The sequence below is a fragment of the Calliphora vicina genome, chromosome 5 (assembly GCF_958450345.1).
Source record: "Calliphora vicina chromosome 5, idCalVici1.1, whole genome shotgun sequence".
Lineage (NCBI taxonomy): Eukaryota > Metazoa > Arthropoda > Insecta > Diptera > Calliphoridae > Calliphora > Calliphora vicina.
The window spans coordinates 104,101,705-104,124,943 of NC_088784.1; the positions used below are offsets into that span (position 1 = coordinate 104,101,705).

The 23,239-nt window shown below is 29.0% G+C and overlaps 5 protein-coding genes across 8 annotated transcripts in view; 3 read left to right on the top strand and 2 right to left on the bottom strand.

The window, feature by feature from the left end:
* Window positions 1–508: 508 nt before the first annotated feature.
* On the top strand, window positions 509–9,621 carry LOC135959570 (monocarboxylate transporter 14). 2 transcript variants are annotated; one of them, XM_065510518.1, is made up of 7 exons: window positions 509–707; window positions 7,449–7,545; window positions 7,611–7,877; window positions 7,948–8,154; window positions 8,246–8,653; window positions 8,716–8,881; window positions 8,943–9,621. In XM_065510518.1, the coding sequence occupies exons 2-7, from the start codon at window positions 7,474–7,476 to the stop codon at window positions 9,347–9,349; spliced, it is 1,527 nt and encodes a 508-aa protein (XP_065366590.1). In that variant the 5' UTR covers window positions 509–707; window positions 7,449–7,473; the 3' UTR covers window positions 9,350–9,621. The 2 variants fall into 2 exon arrangements, with proteins under 2 accessions (XP_065366590.1, XP_065366589.1); XM_065510517.1 differs by lacking the exon at window positions 509–707 and adding an exon at window positions 5,077–5,228.
* Window positions 9,622–9,625: 4 nt separating this feature from the next.
* On the bottom strand, window positions 9,626–11,080 carry Prosbeta1 (proteasome beta1 subunit). Its single transcript, XM_065510519.1, has 3 exons — window positions 10,920–11,080; window positions 10,382–10,856; window positions 9,626–9,858 (listed from the first exon to the last, which is right to left on the bottom strand). Exons 1-3 carry the CDS (start codon window positions 10,962–10,964, stop codon window positions 9,725–9,727), a joined length of 654 nt encoding a protein of 217 aa, XP_065366591.1. The 5' UTR covers window positions 10,965–11,080; the 3' UTR covers window positions 9,626–9,724.
* Window positions 11,081–11,516: 436 nt separating this feature from the next.
* Rrp42 (exosome complex component Rrp42) lies at window positions 11,517–12,857 on the top strand. The gene is made up of 5 exons (XM_065511803.1): window positions 11,517–11,666; window positions 11,724–11,920; window positions 11,976–12,141; window positions 12,203–12,491; window positions 12,552–12,857. The coding sequence occupies exons 1-5, from the start codon at window positions 11,610–11,612 to the stop codon at window positions 12,731–12,733; spliced, it is 891 nt and encodes a 296-aa protein (XP_065367875.1). The 5' UTR covers window positions 11,517–11,609; the 3' UTR covers window positions 12,734–12,857.
* EMC7 (ER membrane protein complex subunit 7) lies at window positions 12,748–13,876 on the bottom strand. Its single transcript, XM_065511805.1, has 3 exons — window positions 13,667–13,876; window positions 13,214–13,609; window positions 12,748–13,148 (listed from the first exon to the last, which is right to left on the bottom strand). The coding sequence occupies exons 1-3, from the start codon at window positions 13,754–13,756 to the stop codon at window positions 12,894–12,896; spliced, it is 741 nt and encodes a 246-aa protein (XP_065367877.1). The 5' UTR covers window positions 13,757–13,876; the 3' UTR covers window positions 12,748–12,893.
* Window positions 13,877–17,848: 3,972 nt separating this feature from the next.
* Window positions 17,849–23,239, top strand: part of LOC135962260 (putative ferric-chelate reductase 1 homolog) — a 31,873-nt gene continuing 26,482 nt past the window's right edge. Inside the window, exon 1 of one of the 3 annotated variants that reach the window (XM_065514100.1) lies at window positions 17,849–18,112. The gene's annotated coding sequence lies outside the window, so the exon portion shown is untranslated. Of the gene's footprint in view, window positions 18,113–18,464; window positions 18,702–23,239 lie in introns of those variants that run through there. The other 2 variants (XM_065514097.1, XM_065514101.1) reach the window with 2 other exon arrangements.

Here is a 23,239-nt window from a genome sequence, read left to right on the forward strand (position 1 = left end):
ACTGAAACAAAAAAATTACTCAAAATAATCACACATACGAGGGTTGTTTTTTTCACATGCTTTTTCTACTAATACATTCTCACCTTAGGTTTCTGACAACTGAGTTAGGTCTTTAACAGTAGAGTTTCCGCTCTAATGGCCTTATTCATAACCAATTTTTAAATTTATCAAAGGTTTATAAAAGAGTTTTTGTATGGAAAATTTGTTTTATAAACCTTTTATAAATTTAAAAATTGATTATGAATATGATTTCGAAATTATTTAATTCTAAAAATATTTTTGTTTTGCTCAAATTTCAACTCTCCCTAATCTACAAAACTTATGGCAGCATCTCGAGCTTTTTACTTTCCATTGACTATTTTGATGTGTGTGTGTGTGTTTCAAAATTATCTCAAAATATATTAACTCATCCAAACGAAATACTGAGATTTTTTTATAAATAAGATTACTTACTTTTCACCCTATAAATTTGTAAGCACATGCCTAGTTCGCCTTTAAAATAATTTTGATTGTCTAGCGTTTAACACATGAAATTATATTTTCAACATTTGCGGAATAAATACAAATTTAATCAAGACTTTTATTATTCACACCAAAGTGATAGTGCTATTTGAACAACAAAAGTGTATACAAAAATTAAATAAATATCATAAAAACATAAAATTAAACAAATATTTTTAGATCCCTTTAAAAGTGGTTACAAAAATGTGAGTATGAACTTTTTGTTTTAATTAAAAAGTGGATTTATTGTTTTTTTGCGTACATGTTACGATTTGCATTCTTTGGCATTTATTTTTTAATTTTAAGTTTTAGAAAATATATTGTTAAAATTAACATTTTCATTTAATTGAATATGTATTAGAATGTAATTTAAAATTATATCCAAACTTAATTTACCGAGCGGTGTAACGGTTAATCATATGCACAGCAAATTCCCGACTGACAGACCACCAAATGTTCAACTATCCTACCTAGGTATTCTGAAAGATTTTAATATTTTCTTGCAAAATTACTTTGTTATTTTTTAAAAATGATTGTGAATTGAAAATTTCTGAATTGCGTTCTTGATAAAACGGCAAATCACAGTTTTAATAATTATCCAATAAACTTTTTAAAATACGTTCAGATTGTTAAAATTTTTTATTAATGGATGCTTTCGACAATAAGACTTCACGTACGAATTTTGAGACAGTAACACAAAGTTGAAGTTAAATTTTATTGAGCCTTTTTTTAAATCCAATACGCTTGTAGGATAGTTCGTTTCAAAATCTTTCAAAAAATGCGTATTAATATGATACTGTCCCAAATGTGTGTCTTAAAATGTGATCGTGTAAAGTACTTGTGGGACGGTAAAAAAATAAAATTCAATCTTCTTGTAGAATGGTTTTTTGAAAAGTTTCAAAAAATTAACAGAGTATATCATATAAACATAACACGTTGCTCTCTTGCTATGTTAAAGCTGTAATAAACCCACTTTAATATGATACTGTCCCAAAATTGTGTCGTAAAATTGTTATCGTGTAAATGAGGCTTAAAGGGACTTTAAAGCCGTTTTACAAAAATATTTGTCAAGGGGATTAACTTTTTCAGCCACGCTTTTAAGTGTATGAGTTTAAAATCAAAACAATTGCATTTTTACTTTAATCAAGGTTAGTTTATTATAAAATGTTAGAAAAAATTAATCAAAACATGAAAAAACCACCCCATTCCAAGGTTTTTTGTGGAGTGACGGTTGGCTTTAAAAATAACTATGATATAAATTTTTGTTTCGTATAAATTTTTTTGAAATCGAATATTTTTGACTAAATTTCTGACAAAACAACCGAAATATCAAAGTAACACTGAATTCGATGATCAATAAACACTCTGTGCTTTTTTTATTGAATGCGTGAAAGTCTCTTGAAAAAACTGATTTTTACAAATATTTTCAAATTAATATATTTATCTAACCAGAGCACCCTGACTGCAAAGTTTTGCAAAAAATCATAAACGAAGACTTCAAAAAATATAATTATTTAGCAAAATGGCAATAGATGCCAATAAACTATGTTTTAAACTATAGAAAATGTGGTTAGTAAACTAGCCACCAAACCGCAAAGAGTTAACCTTTTTCTTTCTGTTCCAAAAGTTTGTGGCAAAATCTTACCGTCTAAACTAACTATACAAAAATTTGTCATTTTGTTATTTCCAAAATTGTTTACGAAAGTGAAATCTCAATTTTCTGCCAGAAAATATTTTTTCCATAGAAATATATGTAGATGTTTTAATTATAATGACCTTTGTAATCTTGTCAGACAGGGCCTTAAAAATCACATAAACAAAAAAGTCCCCTCGTCTCGAATTATTGATAATCTTTAAAAAGAATAATATAACTTTAATAGGTTTTGATCGGTAAAATCCCCCAATTAATTAAACGAAACCAGATGTCAAACATTGGTTTGAAATATAAATATAAACAAAAAAATGTTTTCGTTAATTAAAAATATACAATATTTTCCCACAAGGCCTTCCTTTAAAAACAAATGTCCAAAATATATTTATTTAAAAAAAGTATTTAACCTTTCTGTGAACTATAATAAAAATCAACATCATTATATTCATTTTAAACGCAAAATAATTATATGAAAATATTCCAGAAACAAACAACATTTGAAAATTTAGCAAAGCAGATGATACCGGATTTCTTTTCATCATCGCCTGCTTAGTTCAATAGAGCGGGTGATATTTGGAATTATTTTGAAAATATAATTTCAACAGTCATGATTTTAGTCGAGATTGTCTAATGGAGCTGTTTTTATTAATCACGTCAACATTTTGAATATAAGTAAAGAACAAAAAATAATAATAAACAATTAAATCATGTCGAACCGAAAAATATAAATTAATTTCTAGAGATAAGACGAGGGGGATTTATAAAGAAATATAAATAAAGAAAGAAACCGCTTTAAGCTGGTTTTGATAATTTTCTTGGAAAATAAAACAAATTGAGCCTTCGACTTCGTCTAAAGATGATTGTGATTTTTTTTAATGTTTCTTTCGAATACTTATAACCAATCAAAACAATTGCATCTTTCAATATGCTAACAATAAATTACAAAAACAAAAAATTGTTTTTGCAATAGATAACGGTCATTTGAAATCCGATTCAAATATAATATGCAAGTAGATCTAAGTATAGACATTTGTACATATGTTTGTATGTAATTGCTGTAATAAGAACTGGAATCTATCTCTCTTTACAAAGTCGCTCAACATTTTAATTGTCAGATGTGTTTTTATATTTAATCAATTTTAAAATGATTTCCAAAGCAGCTCAGACTGGTTTTGAAACTGGTTTATTGAATTTTGAACTTTAAAGATTTATGGATTCAATACAAAGCAAATAAAAACAAAACCAGAATGTTCAATAAATATGTTAAGAAAAATATTTAATGATGTAGACTAAGGAGGTTACATTATATTTAATTAATTACTTATTAACGATTTGAAATTTTAAAAATATATAAATACATTTTGAGGGCATAAATAATTTTTGTTTTTAATTTAATGTTATACATAATTTGAATTTTGTTATTTCGTTTTATTTTCTGAAAATTTTAGACTAGTTATTCACTTATTTTTATTAGAATAAATAGTATGACACTAAAAATATATCCCCATATTCGTAAACAATAATTTCTCTTGACAACCATGTTAAGGTTAAGTAAGGTTAGTTCACAATGTTGAAATATTATTTTTTAAGAAATGAAAACTGCATATAAAAATTAAATATTTTTTAGAATCTAGAGAAAATCTCTTGAACATTTAAGTTACATTAATATTCTTGAAATATATTTATTTAATTAAAATAAAAGTAATTTTAGATTGATTTAGGCACGTGAGTGATGTAAGGCTTCGAATAATGGTTCCTATTTTACGGCGTTTGCACCAACCGCGTGTCTTTTAATTTGATGAACCCTGGTGGAGACCATTAAAACTCTTCGTTACTGGTGGAGTACCAATTAAAACTCATATCGTGAAGTCTTTTAAGCGTTCCAGCTTCCTATATGAAGATATAGGTCGACTAGGGACTTACTTAAATCGTGTGGGATACCTTGGCGTTTTGGTTACGTACCCTTGCCATCAATTTTGAGAATTAAAAAAAAATAAAAAATTAAATGCACTATGAATTCAAGACGGGGCAAGTTCTGCGGGTGGGACAAAACTTCCCAACCACTTGTTTCTAAATAGTTTTTAACAGGTATTGCTACCTATGGTCTAGTTGTCATGATAAAATGTAACCCCCTGGTTATACCTGATAAATTTTTATCATGATAAACTTCAAAATGGTTGTCTAAATAAAAAATTATCAGGTATAGTCTCCATTTATTAGTTTTATTTCTTCGTTATGATAAAATTGTTAGTGCTTTTGCTTAGACAACTTTGTCTTGACAAGAAATGTCATTTATTGTTATGATGAATATTTGTCAAGTATAGACACGGGGTTACGTTTTTATGTTTGGGCGCATATTCTGGGCGTTTTTCGGCAAAAGCTTTTTTCGAATAACTCAGTGAATTGAATTATTCTGTAATGTTAAAACCAGCTTTATGTATGGAAAACGTCGGGAAATTAGTCATTAACAAGCCCAGTAACCCACACTAGGTAACTTTTCAAATGTGTGAAAAAATTACACTGTTTTACGAAGTGTTGTTTGTTACTATTTTCTTTTTATAAAATAAATGTTTAAACATTTATTTATTTTTTTATTTCTTCTTTCTTTATCATACAAATTAATAGTACATATTTAATAAATATTTTTGTTTAATTTAAACAGGATGTAATTAAATTTCTCAGCTTCCCAACACTAAATATTTCGTTTGTTAATTATTCACCTCGAACAACGGTATATTTCACACTTCCTCTATTATTATTACTCTTAATTCCCCACACACAGCTGTCTTTTAGAAAGATGGTGGTAGATTGGATTATAAAATGACAAAAATTAAATTTGCCTCTTTCATTCATTCGCATTATATTGTGGAAGGAAAATTGCAGACAAAATAAATTTTAGTAAACAATTACGAGGCAATCTATTAAAGTCCATCCATCTGCTGATGTTAAATTATTACAAATAACAATTACAATATTTGAACAAAAATCTTTACATATAATATAATGTAGGCAAATTCTTTGTTCATTGTTCCAAAATAAAATAAATAAAAAATATGCGATTAAACTAAAATTAAATGTAAGTAGGTGCTACTAAAATATTTTACTATTAAAATTATTTAAATTTAGATTGGCTGTAATGTATGATTGTTGTATGGTGTAAAAATATTTTATTATTTAACAAAATTAAAATTTTTTTAATATTGTTTGTCTTTTAATTTAAAAACGTAAAAATATACCTATTTGATACAAATAGAAAATGTGGTTCGGGGCATTTGTTCCACTTATTAGTTACGTGCACAAAGTGTAAACGTTGTGACATTTATTTATTTACTATTCACATTTGTATTCAAATATTTGATACCTACATACATATATGATGAAGAAGTTTCTATTGTGGTTGTATTTTTGTTGGTAAATCTAATACATAATAATATGTACATTGTATTAAAATTTATTTAGAGTATACATAACTATACTAAATTATAAATAATGCGAAATTACTTTTAAAAAATATTGATAACATATATTTATTACTTTAAAAAAATTTATGATGAATTAAAAAAAAATTGATCTGGAATTACAACTCTATCATAAATAACGGTAATATAATACAGTAGAACCTACATAAACGACGCATTTTTTTAAATTTTCGAGGAAAATTTTTAAATATGACGCATTTGCCAAAAGTGCACATGAATTTCTTAAATATGCAAAAATATAAGTAAATAATGTTTTTAAATTACTACAAAAATATAAATAGATTTAAAAATGCATACAAGCATTTGCTATTTTTAATACAAAATATTAGTATTGTATAGGAAATGCAAAACAACGGTTGTATAACATATTATTTTAATAGTTTTTATTATAGTTTATTACATGCTTACTGTATTTTCGAATTAAAACAATTTCAAATTCTAGACAAATTTAAATTTTTGTATTCGGATATTGATTTTATATTGGGTGAATGATTTAAAAATGCGGTATTTACAATATATGTCGTATCTTTTGAAAGCGGTTTTTGTTTTTAATAACTTATATGTCATTTTATTCTCAATTAGTTATTGAACATTATAGTGCAAAAATAAAGTTTTTTATGCTTTGAAAATGTCGAATTTTGTGCCAACAAAGCGTCATATGCGGGAAGTTTTGCTTTACTTCTTTAATTTGAAAAAAGTGCCTCCAGAAGTACACCGATTTTTCACCAAATCTTATGGTGAATTTTGAAGTGGTGATTTTGACACGGAAGACAAAGATACAAAAAAGTTTGAAGACCATGAATTGGAGGCATTCATGAAGAATATTATCAAACTTTACAAGAGCAGCAATTTCAAAACATTTGCTCGCAGTAGGTTTCATCCATACGAATTGAACCTGTGAGACCTTGACAGCCGATTTTGAATGTCCGAAATTATCTTTGAACGCTATAAAAGAAAACCATTTTTGGCAAAGAATCAAATATCCATGGCGCTAAGATAATCTGTATTTGGTGGGAAAATATCCTACCTATTATGAGCTGCTAAAATCTGGACAGAACATCACATGGAATCTATACCGAACGCAACTGCTCGTTTGAAGTGTGCATTTGCCGAAAGAAATCCTAATATTTCATCATGACAACGCTCGGCCACATTATGCAAAACCTGTTAAAAACTATTTAAAACGAAGTGGTTGGGCAATTTTGGGCCACCCGCCTTATAGTCCATACATTGGCCCATACTCTATATCTATCGATGCAGAACGCTCTCTCTGGGATACGCTTCACTTTGGAATAGAGCACTTAAGCACTTCTTTTGGATCGGAATCCATGTTTTGCCAGAAAGATAGGAAAAGATCATAGCTAACAATGGCCAATACTTTGAATAAATTTATATTGCACAAATGTTTCAAAATAAAAGCTAAATATTTGGAAAAAAACGCATTTTTAAGTCATACACTGAATATAGTATATCTCTTTTTAATTTATCTTTAAGCTGTTTTGGGATCGTTTTGCGAAAACTTGTTCACTTATCTTGTTACTTTTGTAGTACCTTATTCATTATTTAATTTTATTATATATAATTATTAAATTTATCAAAGGTTTGTAAAACAAATTTTGTATGGAAATTTTGTTTTATGAAACTGATAAATTTAAAAATTGATTATGAATAAGGTCTTTAATATATTCACTGATCTAGTAAATCAAAAGCGTAACATATAAGATAAGAATATAAAACATAAATAAAACACTTTAACTAATTTTAGAAATATAAAAATAACAATAACTAAAACCAAAACTATGATTTATCTTTTACAGATTAGAAATCTAAGAAAAAACAAGCATGGATACAACTACAGCGGTGCCTGATGGCGGTTGGGGCTGGGTTATAGTAGCAGCTGTAGCCCTAATTAATGTTAGTTGCAACTAAACTCTAATAATACAAATTTAAAATAATTAAACATATTTTATTTACCACAGATGACAAATCAATCTATATTATCGGTATTTGGTTTACTGTTCGGTTCCCAATTAAAAGAAATGCATCAGGAAACATTTACAGCAGCTTTAATAACCAATCTCAATAGTTTAGCATTGAATTTTTCGGGTCTTTTCATAGGACCGGCTATAAAAAGTTTTAAACCTCGCAATGTAGCAGCTACCGGCTGTGTAATGGTCTCATTTGGCCTAATGCTATGTGCCTTTGCTACCGAGGGCTGGCATTTCTTTATTGGCTATGGATTTTTTGTAAGTTAAAGAAAGAATTGAAAAAAATTAATATGATTACTAATAATTTTGTTTACATTTACAATTTCAGGTGGGCATAGGTTTAGGTTTAATATCGCCCTCCACATTTATGGCCATAAATTCATATTTTTCTACTAAACGTGGTAGAGCTGTAGGAGTTTCATTGGCTGGTGCTGGTTTGGGTCAAGTTTTTATACCTCATATTGTAAGAATCTTTTTAGAAAACTATGGTTTTCGTTTTGCTGTCTTAGCCATGTCGTTGCTGTCTTTAACTGGGGTAAGTGTAATGACGAAATGAAAATTTCAGATAAAAAAAATTAATTTTTCAAATTTACTAATAATTCAAAATGTATTTTTTATTCCCTTAGTTAATTGGTGCTTTATTATTGAAACCCTTAGATCCCATTAAACACAATAACAGACAACATTTAAAATTGATTTTGGAAAACAATGATAAACCAGCTAAAGACGGTTCTATAATGGAAATAAAAATAGGCAATGCCAATGATGACAAGCAGCATAAAGACAAACAAAAATGTCAGGAAACTGCTTTATTGCCTCAAAATAATAAAGTTTATCAAGAATGTTCAGAGAAACTCGATCAACAGTTATTGCCTAATTCGGAAAAGTTGTGCAGTAAAATTTGCCAGCGTTTGGTGCAGGCCATGGATTTGGAATTGTTAAAAGATCCTGCTTTTTGGAGTATAATCATTGGCATGGCTTTGGTTTATACTTCTACCATTAATTTCACCATGATATTTCCCAGTTTCTTGCAGGTAATTTGAATTTTATTTTCTTTTTTATAATAAACTAAACTAGATTTATATTTCATTTGCAGTACTCGGTGGGCTTTACAAAATCAACAACAGCCAGTTGTATGTCCATAATGGCTGGTGCTGATATAATCTGTCGTTTATTACTGCCCTGCATAACAGATAAATTGAAAATACCTTATCGTGTTATATTTTTATTGGGCACCGTAGGTCTATTAATATCCAGAGCTGGTAAGTTAAACATATTCACTTAAAATTCGAAAAATATTAAAATTTACTATTTTTATTCTAGCCCTGGCAGAATCTGTAGATCTTACAAGCATTATTGTAATGTCCATCTTTACCGGTATGACCAAATCGGCCACTGTTTTAAATAACAATCTAACCATATCGGGTCATGTTAAGCCTGATAAATTGCCTGGTGGCTTGGGTTTAAATATGATTTCCAAAGGTATTTTGGTTATAACAATTGGTCAATTATTGGGCTGGATAAGAGATTTCACCGATTCGTATGTTTTATGTTTACACGCCCAAAATGGTCTCCTACTTTTGGTCATTGTGATATGGACGCCAGAAATTTTCTTTAGATATCGTAAATATTTAAAGGAAAAGAGATTGGCTAAGCAACAGGAAATATTAGATGTAGAACAACAACCACTGGAAGGAGGGAAATGTTTGCAAACAAATGCAAACAACTAAAATGACTGCTAAATTTTTCTTAAAGAGAGAAAAATATGAATATAAATTTTATTTAATTCATGCCTGATATTTTAAGCGAGTTTATATTTTTATATATTTATAAAGTATTATTAGTTTCTAAACCGTATATTATAAGCCAAGTGAACATGTTTTTAAGGTGATATTGTCAATAATTGAGTTTTTAAGATTTATATTTAATACTACTACTACTATTAATTTTTATAAGACTTATTTAAATCATAAATAATAAAAACACATTTTATATACTAAAATAGATTCTGTTTTTTAACTCTTAGCTTCTTTGAAGCCCTTTTCCAGTTCTTTATTATTTCAATTTTATGTTTTTACAAAAGTGGATTGATTATAATTAAAATTTCATTGGCCAGAAACCAAGGGTTCTCCAGTTTCGGTATTGAAGAAAACTTTACGCTCAATACCTTCTCCAGTAATGATACCAATACGTACTACACCACCCGAGCTACCATCATGATACATAGCATGTCTTACAGCTGGAAAGATTTAAATGTCAATTAATTATACATAATGTTGATACTTATCGCTTACTTGCGACAAGACAGTTATAACTCAAAATGTTACATTGTTTAACAGTGTATTACTAAAGATTTCGCTGAATAATCGTTTTCAGAACTAAATACTAAATTCTAGCTATCAAAATTCCGGTTATTTTCTTCTTGAAACAGTATAGTCGATTATGTGCTATTTAAATAAAAGTTAAGGTGTTTGCAGACGACAATACGGGTATTAATATTTGTTAAGAACCCAAGTATCAATACAATTTCATTCTCTAAACTAATAATTAGATTTTCAAAAAAATACAAATGATTATGAATTTTTTTTAAGAAATCGATTGTTCGAACATCGACTTATATAACACTATTAGGAACGTTTAGACAATTTTATTCAATCCACTATATTGAGTTATAAGTGCATTATTACAAATAAGCATTGTTTAAACATAATTTTTTTTTTCCAATTCTAAATCACCCAAAATTTCTAAAACATTTAACTTACCCTTTTTAACAAATTCAACACAATCGTCTTTCTTCATGTTGGGCTTGAAGAACTCACGCACAAAACCATAAATGTAACTGGAACCAGAACCTCCAATGGTCACGGGTTCACGTTTCAACATGCCACCCAAAGGAATGGAATAAACTTGACCACCGTTCTTTTTGTCCCAACCGGCCACAATAATACCAGCCACCAACGAATCACGATAATTATAACAATAATTACGGAACTCAGAAGCAGCTTCAGCTACCAAAGGTTCATCGCCGGTCTGGTTTTCGTGGTAGTTCAAAGAGTAAGCCACAATATCAGCAATGGCTTGTGTATCAGCAGCAGAACCACTGCGACAGCAATAGATTTTATCAGTAATGCGGGTAAGTTTGTCGGTAACTCTGTTGGCTACATAAACACCAGTACTAGTACGGGAATCGGCACCAATAACCACACCGCCATCAAATTCAACAGCCATAATGGTGGTCTACAAAAAAAAGTTAGGAAACATTAATATTTCTCTGCAATTTTTTAACAAACATCAACTTACGCCAGTGCTGTGGGCAGCATCCATCCAATTGTTACCGAAAACCATGTTAAATTTGTTTTTAATTAATAGATTTATAAAAATATCAAAAATTTGCAACTGATTCTAATTTTTTTTGCAAAATGACTTGAATGTTTTTTGCTGCTTCTTTTTGTTTTGTGTAATGTATCGTAAAGTGATATTTTGCAAGTCATTTTTTCAGAGTTACCCAAAAAAAGAAAAATGTGTAAACTGCATAAGGTAATTGATACAGCAAATAGGAAACTAATATAAGGAAGAAGTATTTAAAAACATTATTACTTTTTTGTTTATTTACCTATTTTTGACAAACGTGATAGTATTATTCCTTAAAATTCATAAAAACTATTATTAAAATAATTTGAATGTTTATCTGGCATCTTTATTAATTTAATTTACTGTCTGGCAACTGCTTAGTTAAATTGACATGTTTTCAAGCGAATTTATATAAGGTGGCAGCATGAAGAAATCGGGCATAGAGTTTGACATTCGATGAAGCGACAAATTATTTTTTATGTATGAAATTTGACATTTGCATAGAAAACAACTGTTTAGTTGGGGTCACCGAATATAAACTCGTCTTGCATGTTTTGTTTATTGTGATAATAAACATAACCATCAAATTTTAAAATTATTTTTCATTAAAGTTGTTTAATCCAAAAAATTGTGTAAAAAATGGCTAATATAGCCTTGAGTGAAGCAGAAAAAACATTTATCCTACACGGCGTTGAGGTAGTTTTATTTATTTTCTATATTTAAGTTTAAATAATTATATTTTTATGAACACAGGAAGACTTTCGTTGTGATGGTCGATCACGTCGAGACTACCGACCCATGGAACTAGAATGTGAAGTGGTAAATAATGCCAGTGGTTCGGCTAGATTACGGCTGGCAAATACTGATATATTAGTGGGAGTAAAATGTGAAATAGATAAACCCTCACCACTTTTTCCAAATCAAGGAAAAATTGAATTCTTTGTTGATTGGTAAGAGAAATGATTGTAGAATCAAAAGTACACATTAAGATAATGTTTATTTTAGTTCCGCCAATGCTACTCCCGAATTTGAAGGTAGAGGTGGTGAAGACTTGGCCTTAGAATTGTCAGATACATTGGCAAATGCATACGAGTCCCCACTGGCTTTTGACTTGAAGCCCTTGTGTATATTGCCGGGTCAACAATGTTGGAAGTTATATGTTGATATTTTGGTAAATTGAAAAAATATAGTACATAAAAGAAATCAATTTTAAAGAAAACGAATTCTTCTAGATTTTAGAATGTGGAGGCAATTTATTCGATGCTGTTTCCTTAGCTGCCAAAGCAGCCATATTTAATTGTAAAATTCCCCGAGTAACAGCTTCCTTAATGGATGCTGGAGAAGCTGAGCTTATAATTAGTGATGATCCCTATGACTGCACCCGCATAGATATAGAAAATATACCCATATTGGTGACAGTTTGTAAAATTGGAGATTGTTGTTTGGTGGATCCCTCAGCAGAGGAAGAAGAATGTAGTACTGCTAGTGTGGTTGTGGCAGTTTCGAAACGTAACAATAAAAGTAAGTTCATAATATTATAAATAGTTAATGTCATTCTAAACATTTTCCTCTTACATTTAGATTACGTTTCTCATACTCATACTGTGGGTGGCGGTTCCCTACACAAAGACACCATGTACAATTGCTTAAAATTGGGCATGACAGCAGCCGAATATCTGAATGAAGCCTTGGTTAAAGCTGTAAGATTGGAGGAAAGTCGTGTAGGTCCCAAGAGAAAGGAAACCGTTGGTTTTTTGAAATGAAACAAATATACAAATTTTAATTTGGTTAGTAAAACCAATAGGTTTTTAAGTTTTATTAAAAAAAGAAATCCCGTAAATTGTTATTCAAATACACATTTTTTTTGATATATTAAATTTTAACTAACCATCGCTCTTTTATTGCTTTTTACGCTACTAATGACTAGTTTCTTTTTTTGGTTTGCTTATTAGACGAAGAGGATTTCTTTTCCTTTTCAGGTTGTTTAGGTGCGCCTCCGCTAAACAACGATGTGAACATTTCACTTATTTCTGGCATTTCATTGTTCATTTTAGGGAATTGAATATTTTCTAATTCTTTCTTTGTTTCGGGATCGTTGATCATCTTAGGTAGCACCAACATTAAAACCAACGGCAATACCATCATTAAGACCATGGGACTGAACAGGAAATCAGTGATCTATAAATTATTTTTAAGTGTTAATTTAATCTACAAATTCTTTATATTTTTTTATTAATACATACCTTCCATTGCTCGCGGCTTTGGAAATATTTAAATCTTGTCAAAGCTTTCAGTTTTAGAGGGTAAGGTACTTGAACAATTTGGGAGGGTTGCACATAGTTGACCTTACGGGCACGGAATTTACCCTTAGGATTAATTTCTACCCTAATGGGTTCATAGAAATAGTCAGCATTGTAAATTTCTACAACATAACTACCCGAAGGCACTGAGCTAATAATAAAGGAGCCATCTTCTCTAATGAAACCCTTGTATTCGCCGCCATTAATGGTCAATACGGTTTCAGTCTGCCATTTGTTATTGTTGTTTGGTACACCCGCATTTGGATTGTAACTCATTCCCATTTGTATCTCTGGTGGATAGACTTTGCCCTCAATGGTATACAAACCTGATACTTCATCCTTTAGAAATGTTACTTTTTATTAATTAAGAAACGAATTAATATATAATTTTCTTACCAATAATTCATCTTGTATTATCATTTCAGCCTGCGTCAAACATTGTATAGAGCATAAGGCCAATAGCCCTATTAAGAATGTGTTAAGCATATTGTGGTATTTACAATTTTCGTTAATAATTAATATTTGTCCTTTTTTATTTTTCTATACGTAAAAAAAATATAATTTTTCACGAGTCAGATGTGTTTTTTTCACTAAATTAATAAATGTCACGAATTATCTGACATTTTAATTTGAAAAGTGCTACCAAGTTTTTGTGTATATCTTTAATTTTTACAGAGTTGTAATATTTTAGTTGTAGATAATGAGCAGTAAATATTACGATGGCCGGAAACTGTTAATTAACGGATATTTTGTAACAGATGCCGTTTAAAAAGAAAATGTATTTTTAAGTTCAGAAGCTAGGTTAGGTTTTCCAGGCAGCCACGAAATGAGGAAGAGAGAAGAGCAGCTCACATGGGTCCAGCAATGGTCCTTTTGTGTTAAGTTCAGAAGCTATAGTCCAATGTATGTTAATAGGGTTGTGTTTTAAAAATGTTATTTCAAAGAAGATTGACTTTTTAATTGGTTCTATGCATATCAAATAGCACATTTTATATTTCTCTAATTCTTTTAGAAATATTACATGGAACATAAAGCGGTATACTTTAAAATACAATAAATTAGGTACCACAAATAATATACCTTTATCTTTCCATTGTTTTTTTCAATACCATAATAATGAATACTTTTTATTTTATTTTATGAGTAAAACACCAAATACAAATGTTAGAGTGAATTAATTCTTGTCATTAAATTATTAATTACTAAGCATAATTCCTTTAATGTCCGTAATTTCAACAAATAGATATTTACGGTGTAAAATACCTAGCAGTTAAATTTACCTCAAAGATAACTTGACATTATATCAATATCCACGGGTAAAAATTACCAAATATTTTTAATCCATAAGTAACTAAGCACTGATAGATATCTATTTGAAGATATGATTCTCTATAGAATTAATTTCTTATTGAATCATTATATTTTTCAAACGAATTGAATTAGTTCCCTTGAGAATTAATACTTTATTAAATCATTAAATTTTTTTAGTTCAAATCTATTACAAAATAGCTTAATAAAATTTATAAAATGACTCAATTTTTCTTAAGTCAATTTATTCAATTCAAAGGTTAAATGAATTATGTTATAAATTAATTATGAATTGATTCAACAATGAATGAATTCTATTGAAATAAAGAGTGAAGCAAAAAAAAACTTATACACATTACTCCAGCTAAAACTTATCCTTGGTCCAACAAATTATTATTATACCCTTAACCTTCGTGAGAAGGGTATATATAAGCTTGTCATTCCGTTTGTAATTTCCACAATATAATTTTCCGACCCTATAAAGTATATATATTCTGGATCCTTAAATTTAAAAAAAAAAAATTAAATTTTTAAAATAACAATTCGAAAAAAAAAATTTTCCAAAAAATTAAAACAAAAAAAAAAAATTTTGTTTACCTAAAAATATTTAAAATATTTGTATTTTGAAGTACATATAATTTGGTGAAGGGTATATGAGATTCGGCACAGCCGAATATAGCTATCTTACTTGTTTTTTTAATCACGTTAGCTTTTAAAAATATGTAAGATATTATCTTTGCTATATCATTCATTTTCAACTGTTAGTTCAGCCAAAATGGTCACCAAAAAATATTTAAAACATTCCAAAAAAATAGCAAAAGATCTGAAGGTTCATCGTGACCAAGGTTGCCAACTCATCAGCTCAGAAAATGGCTAGATTTAGAATTAAAAATGGCTAGAAATGGCTAAAACCCAAAATAACTAAATACAAATTCATAAATATTGTCTTTTTATTTAGTGACATCCTCTTTACTACTAATATCAATAGAAATTTGTTCCTTTTTGATAAATTAATCAAATTTCTGGGCACTTATAAACAAAATAATGATTTTTGAATATGTCTGTTGTGTTTGCTTTGGAAACAATTTCGCAAAACTGATAATATTCTCATAAAGTCATCATTTTTAAAATATTCAAAACATTTTCAAGAAAAGTTTAAATTAAAAAAAGGCTAGGACAAAAAAAATGGCTAGATCTTCCATTTTTTTATGGCTAAATGAAAATAAAATCGCTAGATCTAGCCGGAAAATTGCTAATTTGGCAACCTTGATCGTGACACTGCAGCACTTAAAGTGAAATGCTCTGAAGTCGTATAAAGTTCAGAAAGTTACAGATTGTAATGCATTAAACACATTCAAGACAGCAGGCTACACGACTACACGAACACAAATTCTGCTGGTTACAGTTGTAGTCGTGTGGCAGCTACTGAATTATTTTAAAGACGACAGCTACAAAGAAAACAGCTGATTTATAATTCAGTGGTGCCACTTTAATAAAAAATAACCGTACAAAATTCCAAAGTAATTAAGATTGAAACAATTATTTTGAGTAAAAATATATATATGGTTATAAATAATTATGTAGCTGTTATTAATTTATTTCAATATGGTTATCAGAAACTTCTCTTAATTAAGTAAAAAAATATATATTTTTTTAAGCACTAATTTGATTTACATTTGTTTATTATATTAGCAACACTATTTCTGTTTTGTAGTTGACAAAAATAGAAATTAGCCTAATTCGGCTACATCGGCATGAGTAGTCGTGTGGCCGTGTAGCTGTGCTGTCGTTAAAATAATCTTCTCCATATAAACGTGTGCATTTTATTTTTGACAGATTGAAGTTGGTAGCCTGCTGTCTTGAATGTGTTTAATGCATAATGCGTTAAAGAACTTAGAATCAAAGTAACGAGCGAAAAAATTTAGGTAAAATTTTGTAAAAAAATACACCTGTTGTTGATGCTCAAACAAATGTATGATAATGGAACTTATGTACCGGCAGACTTTTCAAAACTTTCGGGTCAAAATTTTGGGTGGCTGATAGACTAGGAAATGTTCAAGAAAAATACCGGACAAAAAAACAAGCAAAATTCCCTATGAAGTTTCTTGTGTGGCAAGCAGATGCGCCAAAAGGAGCTAATCATTTGTGATTTTAAAAGAACTCCAAAACTTCGGGCTGTGGAAAGGTATTGGGCTCTTGTAAAAAGAACATAGGAAAGGTATCCCAGTACATGTCCGAATTTAAGCGTAAGTGGACCACCTCGCCCAAAAAGGTAACGAAAGCAACTATAAAATATTTAATGGGAGGATTTTCGGAAAAAGTGTATCAATTTATAAATACCGAGTAATATGTCAATATTTTAGCGTTTAATGAATTTGTAAAATACATTGTATTTGAATAAATTTATGTGTTTTTGAGAATTGAACAATTTTCGTTTCATTTAACTTAATACAAGTTTATGTTTTTTTTGGCTCACTCTTTATTTTAAAATAAAAAAAGTAGGTTCCTATTAATGTCAGATTATAACGGTTCACATTTTACTTAAAATTATAAAATAAACTTAATGTTAGTAAGGCCCTTTTCAATTTTGGATAACGACATCTAGTTGTAGTCCTTTTAACATTCTGATTTATTATTTATTCTAACCTAAATAGCCAGCAATACTGATTTGTTGATACCACCTGTTGTTGATGCTCAAACAAATGTATGACTCAGATGGAGAAGCGAATTATGAATGCAAATCGAAATGAGAAAATTTATAAATAAATAAATAGAAAACAAAACAAACAATTCGAAATGAAACTGAAATTCACAGGCAAAAACTGGCCAAACAACTTAATGGAAAAATTTATCAACATTCAGTAAATAACAGGTAAGTACAGGTGGGTACAATTGTACTTTTTTGCTGGTACAATTGAAAACTAAAAATTAAAATTTACATTTACATGGTACTGTAATGTAAATAAGATAACTAAAAGCGATAAAGAGAAATTATTTAAAGCCGGGACTCTTTTGATTTCGAATCGTAATGATTTCTCAACATGACTTGAACAAAGTTTGTATGAATTAAAATAACATTTAAAAATAAATAAATGTTTCAATAAATTTGGTACAAATTGTAATATCCATTTCGCATCTCCGATTAAAAATGTCTCTAGAGAGTTACTTTTATTCATGGCTCCAAAACTTAAACACTAAACTCTACACCAGCAAAAGTCAAAAGAGAGTTAGTTAGATTATTTTTGTAGTAATTTCAAATCAAAATGTATATGAGTTTTACCGTTGGTATGAACAAACTAAAGTGTCCAACACAAACATTAGGTTTAAACATTTAAGTTTAAACAACTTCGTTCAGTTGAGTACGGTCTGGTGTTAACAACGGTTGTTAAGGTACGGAAAACGCATATAAACGGGCGCTTTAAATTTTGGGAATAAGAAAAAAAAAAACAATATAAAAGCAACAATTATTTAATTTTAGTAAAAAAATAAAAAAAGACAAGAAGTTGTACGCAAAAAAAAAGAAATATTTAAAAAGTGAGTGTCAAGGTGTTGTATAAAATAAAATATCTACATATATAATAAATTAATTTAAAGAAATACTTGTAAATGTTATTTTAAAAAATAAAATGAATGTTAACTTTATTTTAAGTGAAATGTATATTTGGTTAACTAACTAACACACCTCCTAAAGAAAGTGTTTTCTCGAAACCATTTTGTCTGCTTCATTTAGTAATGACAACATTTTAGCTTTTGCGTTTTCTTTTCAACAATTACACATGTTTTGATTTCAAAACATTGTGCCACATACAACTAATATACATACGAACGTACACATGTACTCTATGTGTCTCAGATATCAGATAAAGTGAAAACATGCCACAGAAAAATTAAAAAAAAAAAAAAATATTTACATCAAGTTTAAATTCAAAACAAGTCAAGTTATTTTTCATTCAGACAACCGACCGACCATAAGACATTCCAACCAACAAACCACTTTACAAACCAACCATCATATAATGAAATCAATGACAACAAAGTGAAAAACACAAACTAAATTTATTTAATAAAAAAAAGTGCTAAAATAAAAAAAATAATAATAAACAATCATCACGGTCTAAGTATGGTGAGATAATTTTAAATCATAAAAAATTCCGAAAAACTGGTTATTTTTTCTTCATTGATGCTGTTTAACCACAAGCAGTGTTGTAAACTTTGGTGCTTTAGAAATGGCAAAAACAAAAACAATATATTTTAATAGATTGTTAGGTTTAAAAAATTCTAAAGATTTTTTTCTAAAATGTATCAAAAGGTGAATGAATATTGCTATCTAAAGTAAATCAAAATTCTTTCTCTTTTAATACAAAATATGTGAAATTTTAAATATGAGGAATTTTAAAATTGTTCAAGAAACGAAATGACTTATTATTCTTTAATTTTTCCAAAACCCCCCTCCCCCCAGTGTCACAATTTGGTACATAAAACAAGTAAGAGAGCTATATTCGGCTTCTTATATACCCTTCACCAAATTATACTTTAAAATAAATTTTTTTAAATATTTTTAGGTAAACAAAATTTAATTTTGTTTTTAATTGTTTTTCAAAATTTTTTTTTACATTTTTTTAAAAATTTTTTTAAATTGTTTTTTTTTAGTTTTGAATTTTTTTTTGGAAAAAAAAATGTATGACAAAAAAAATTGTTTGATGAAAAAAAATTCGGGTTAAAAATATTTTTTCCCGATTTTGACCCATTGTAGGTCCAACTTACTATAGCCTTATCTACATCGATCCAATGGACTTTGAAATATCTATCATTAGATATCCATATTGTCTATATTAATGACTTAGTAATCCAGATATAGATCAAATCGAGGTTGTCCCGGTTTTTTGCTCATATCTACGTTATTTATGGACTGATTTTGCTGATTTTAAATAGCAAACTTCTCGAAAGCATGTCTGACGGAATTATTGAAGATTTGGATCCCAAAGATATCTGGGGTCTTCAGAAAATTAATCGACTCTGCTATCTATAAGGATCCAGAATATATATACTTTATAGGGTCGGAAATGAAAAATGTAGAAATTACAAACGGAATGACAAACTTATATATACCGTTCTCACGAAGGTGAAGGGTATAAAAAGTAAAAAAATATAAATCCATTAAAACCTACAAATGTTTTTTCATCCTTGAAATCAACTTTCCGTAGCCCCCAAATAACTTACATACATGATTCATATGTATATCAATATATCCGCTATCGGTCCACAAATGTCTTTTATATAAGGAAAAAACCAGGACAACCTAGATTTTTGGCCTATTTTTTGATATGTATATATCTGGATTACTAAGTCATTAATATAGACAATATGGATATCTAATGATAGATATTTCAAAGTCCTTTGCAACGACGTATATAATGCCACAGTAAGTTGGACCTACAATGGGTCAAAATCGGGAAATATATTTTTTAACCCCATTTTTTTTTCACTAACAAAATTTGTTTTCAATAATAAATTAATAAAAATTCTAAACAATTTTTATTTTAAATTTCGAAAAATAATTTTGAAAAAAAAAAATAAAATTTTGAAAAAAAAAATAAAATTTTGAAAAAAAAAAAATTCAATTTTGAAAAAAAAAATCAATTTTGAAAAAAAAAATTCAATTTTGAAAAAAAAAATAATTTTGTTACCTAAAATATTTAAAATTTGTATTTTTAAGTATAATTTGGTCAAGGGTATATAAGATTAGGCACAGCCGAATATAGCTCTATTACATGTTAATGTTAAATTAGACCAAACATTTTAACTTTTTCAAGTATAAACTTTATATTTTAATTTGTATTAAGTCGCCCTACTAGAAATGTTAATTTTCCTGTTTTAAATAAACATTCTTCTGTTTTTGTCACACACAGTTAATAGTTTTGGATGTGATTTTATTATTCAGTCTGAGTTTTTCTGCTATAGCTGACATCATTTAGTTGGGGTGACAAAAATTTGGTAATTTAAATTGCAATTCTTCTTTTTTACTTTGACAAATGATTTTCTGTTGCTAGTAACGATATATGATCTCTGACTTCAAAGCTCCCTTCCGATAAAAGTCAGTGTGTGTTTCTGACACCACTTACAATAGACCTCGACCGAGAATCAAGCTCAACGAACATTATATCAAGAATGTCACCACCCCGGTACGTTTTCTGAGCACTGACCGAACTGCTATCTGCTACTTTTAATGACTTTGTTGTTTCGGCTAACAGCTACTAATAATATACAATTGGTGGCCCGAAATTTGTCATTAGCAAGATATCAGTCTTTTAACCAACGATCTATTACCATGTCCAAACATGGGGTATTCAGTGATACAATACAATTGAAACATTTCCAAATATTAAATAGGTCAAATTGAAAAGAAATTTTTATTTTTTCAAGAATAATAAACTAAAGATTACGCCATCACGCGCTCACAATTAAAACTTTCTGGGCATGTTGGAACATCTACATCGCAAGGAGTAATCTTTAGTTTAGCATTCTTGGTATTTTTTAGTATATCATTAATATTTACTATTATTTACTTACTTACTTGTATATTGAGAAATAAAACAAAATTACGAACTTAAATGTACTCCTGGTATAACAATTTGACAATTGAAAACTGTCATTTAACTATCAATTAACTGTAGTTTAACTGACATTTGTTTTATTTTCTATATTTATGTTATTTTTGACAAAAATTAATACATTAAATATTAAAAATCGAAAATTATAGCACAAAAATAAATGCAAAGATAACTTAACTGTAATTTCTCAGAAAATAATAATTTGAATTTGGAATCAGTATGAATCGTTATTGCTTCCAAAACAGGATTTTTTTTCAATATTTTTGTAAGCAAAATATTGTGAGAAACTGTATTGGAAGCAATAACTTCCTTATATTCAGTATTTTCTAAACAAATTTTAATACTATATTATTAGTATTTAAAATAGGTATAATTCTTTTATTTCTATTCAACTTTTTTTAAATTATTATTTGACTCTTTTGTATGCGCAGCGTAGTAAATATAATTTGTTTAAAAGATTCATAAAAAATAATACTTATTAAAAACAATCGCATATTTTAAATTCATTTCATACAAAATATTTCAGTGTCATTTTTTTTTAAAAACTTGTTATACCCAGTAGTATTGTTATTCTGTATCTATTAAATTTTAAGTTTTATTATTGCGTTAGTGCATAGATTTTATTTTTGTTTAGTAAACATCGACGAGTATCAGTAAACAAACAAACCGCAGCCATTACCAGACCAGCATAACCAACTTTCAGGCGTAGTCAGCTTCAGTTTGTTAGGTTATGACGTTGGCGGTGGCGCAATAAGCTGGTACTCGTATATATGGACTTGATGTTTGTTTTCAATTCAAAGTTGTTGTTTTGATTTTTACACTGTATAATTTTGATGCCGGTTTTATTTTACGACTCAACACAGTAACAACAAATACACAATTTTATTTATAATTTATAGATCAAGTATTCTGTACAAGTACTTGAGAATTGAATATGGAAAAAATTAAATCTTATTTGAAAAAAAATTTTTTTTTGGGAGTTAGTTTTAGAGTAGTGGTTTAACTAGAATCAAGTTTAACTTAAATACTAAAAAGGTTGTTTATAAACGTTTAATAAAGCTTCGTTAGTGGTATAATTTTGAGTCCGTATTCTCGCGATCTACAATCTTGATATCTGGCGATTGTGCACTCTATAGTCGGAGTTCTTAATTTTTTTAATAAAACGAAACAAATTATTTGATTTATACCGATTAAAACAACGAGTGCGCGGTTTTTCAGGCAGAGGTCTATGCCAACGATACAGCTGCGAGAAGAATCTGGGAACTGATGGGTCGATTATGGATAGCAACCGAACTTCAGTTGCGTAGTCAGTTGCCTAAATGATGGCAACTGGCAGCTATCATTTCAGTTGCCAAATTGCCAACCAGAAATTTGTGGTTGCCCTCTGGCAACGCAACTGAAGTTCGGTTGCCAACTGGCAGCTATCATTTCTGTTGCCAAATTGCCAACCAGAAATTTGTGGTTGCCCTCTGGCAATCGACCCATGAGTCTCAAAAATTCGACTACACATATCTATTTGGACAGCCTTGCATCAATCAAGGGTTAGTTGTGCCAGTTCCATCCATATCAACTCGACGTGGAATGACATGAGGGCATACGGGGAAATGAAGTATCTAATGAATGCGCAACCAAAGGGTCGTCCCTGGATGTAATCTTGAGCAAAGGGATATTATAATTATAATACCGTACTGACCGTATCGAATTTGATGAATGGGCGTAGAGAGAGACAGAACTCAGATGGTCAAATATCATCATTTCTAGAACATCCAGAATGCACTGGCCCATTCTGACAAAGGATAGGACCAGTACTCGTTTATCTCTTGGTAATAATTCGATTAGGCTTCTTACGGGTATAATTACTGGGCACTGTATGATTGGAAACATGTCGGAACGTATGGGTTACCCACGTTATAGCCATTGTAGAAGTTATGAAGAGGAGGAAGGATCAGTACAACACCTTCTATGTGACTGTAGTGTAGAGTACTACATTTTGGTAGAGCTATTTTTCATGATCTGGACTGTCTCAGAGATGTGTCACTAATAAATATGA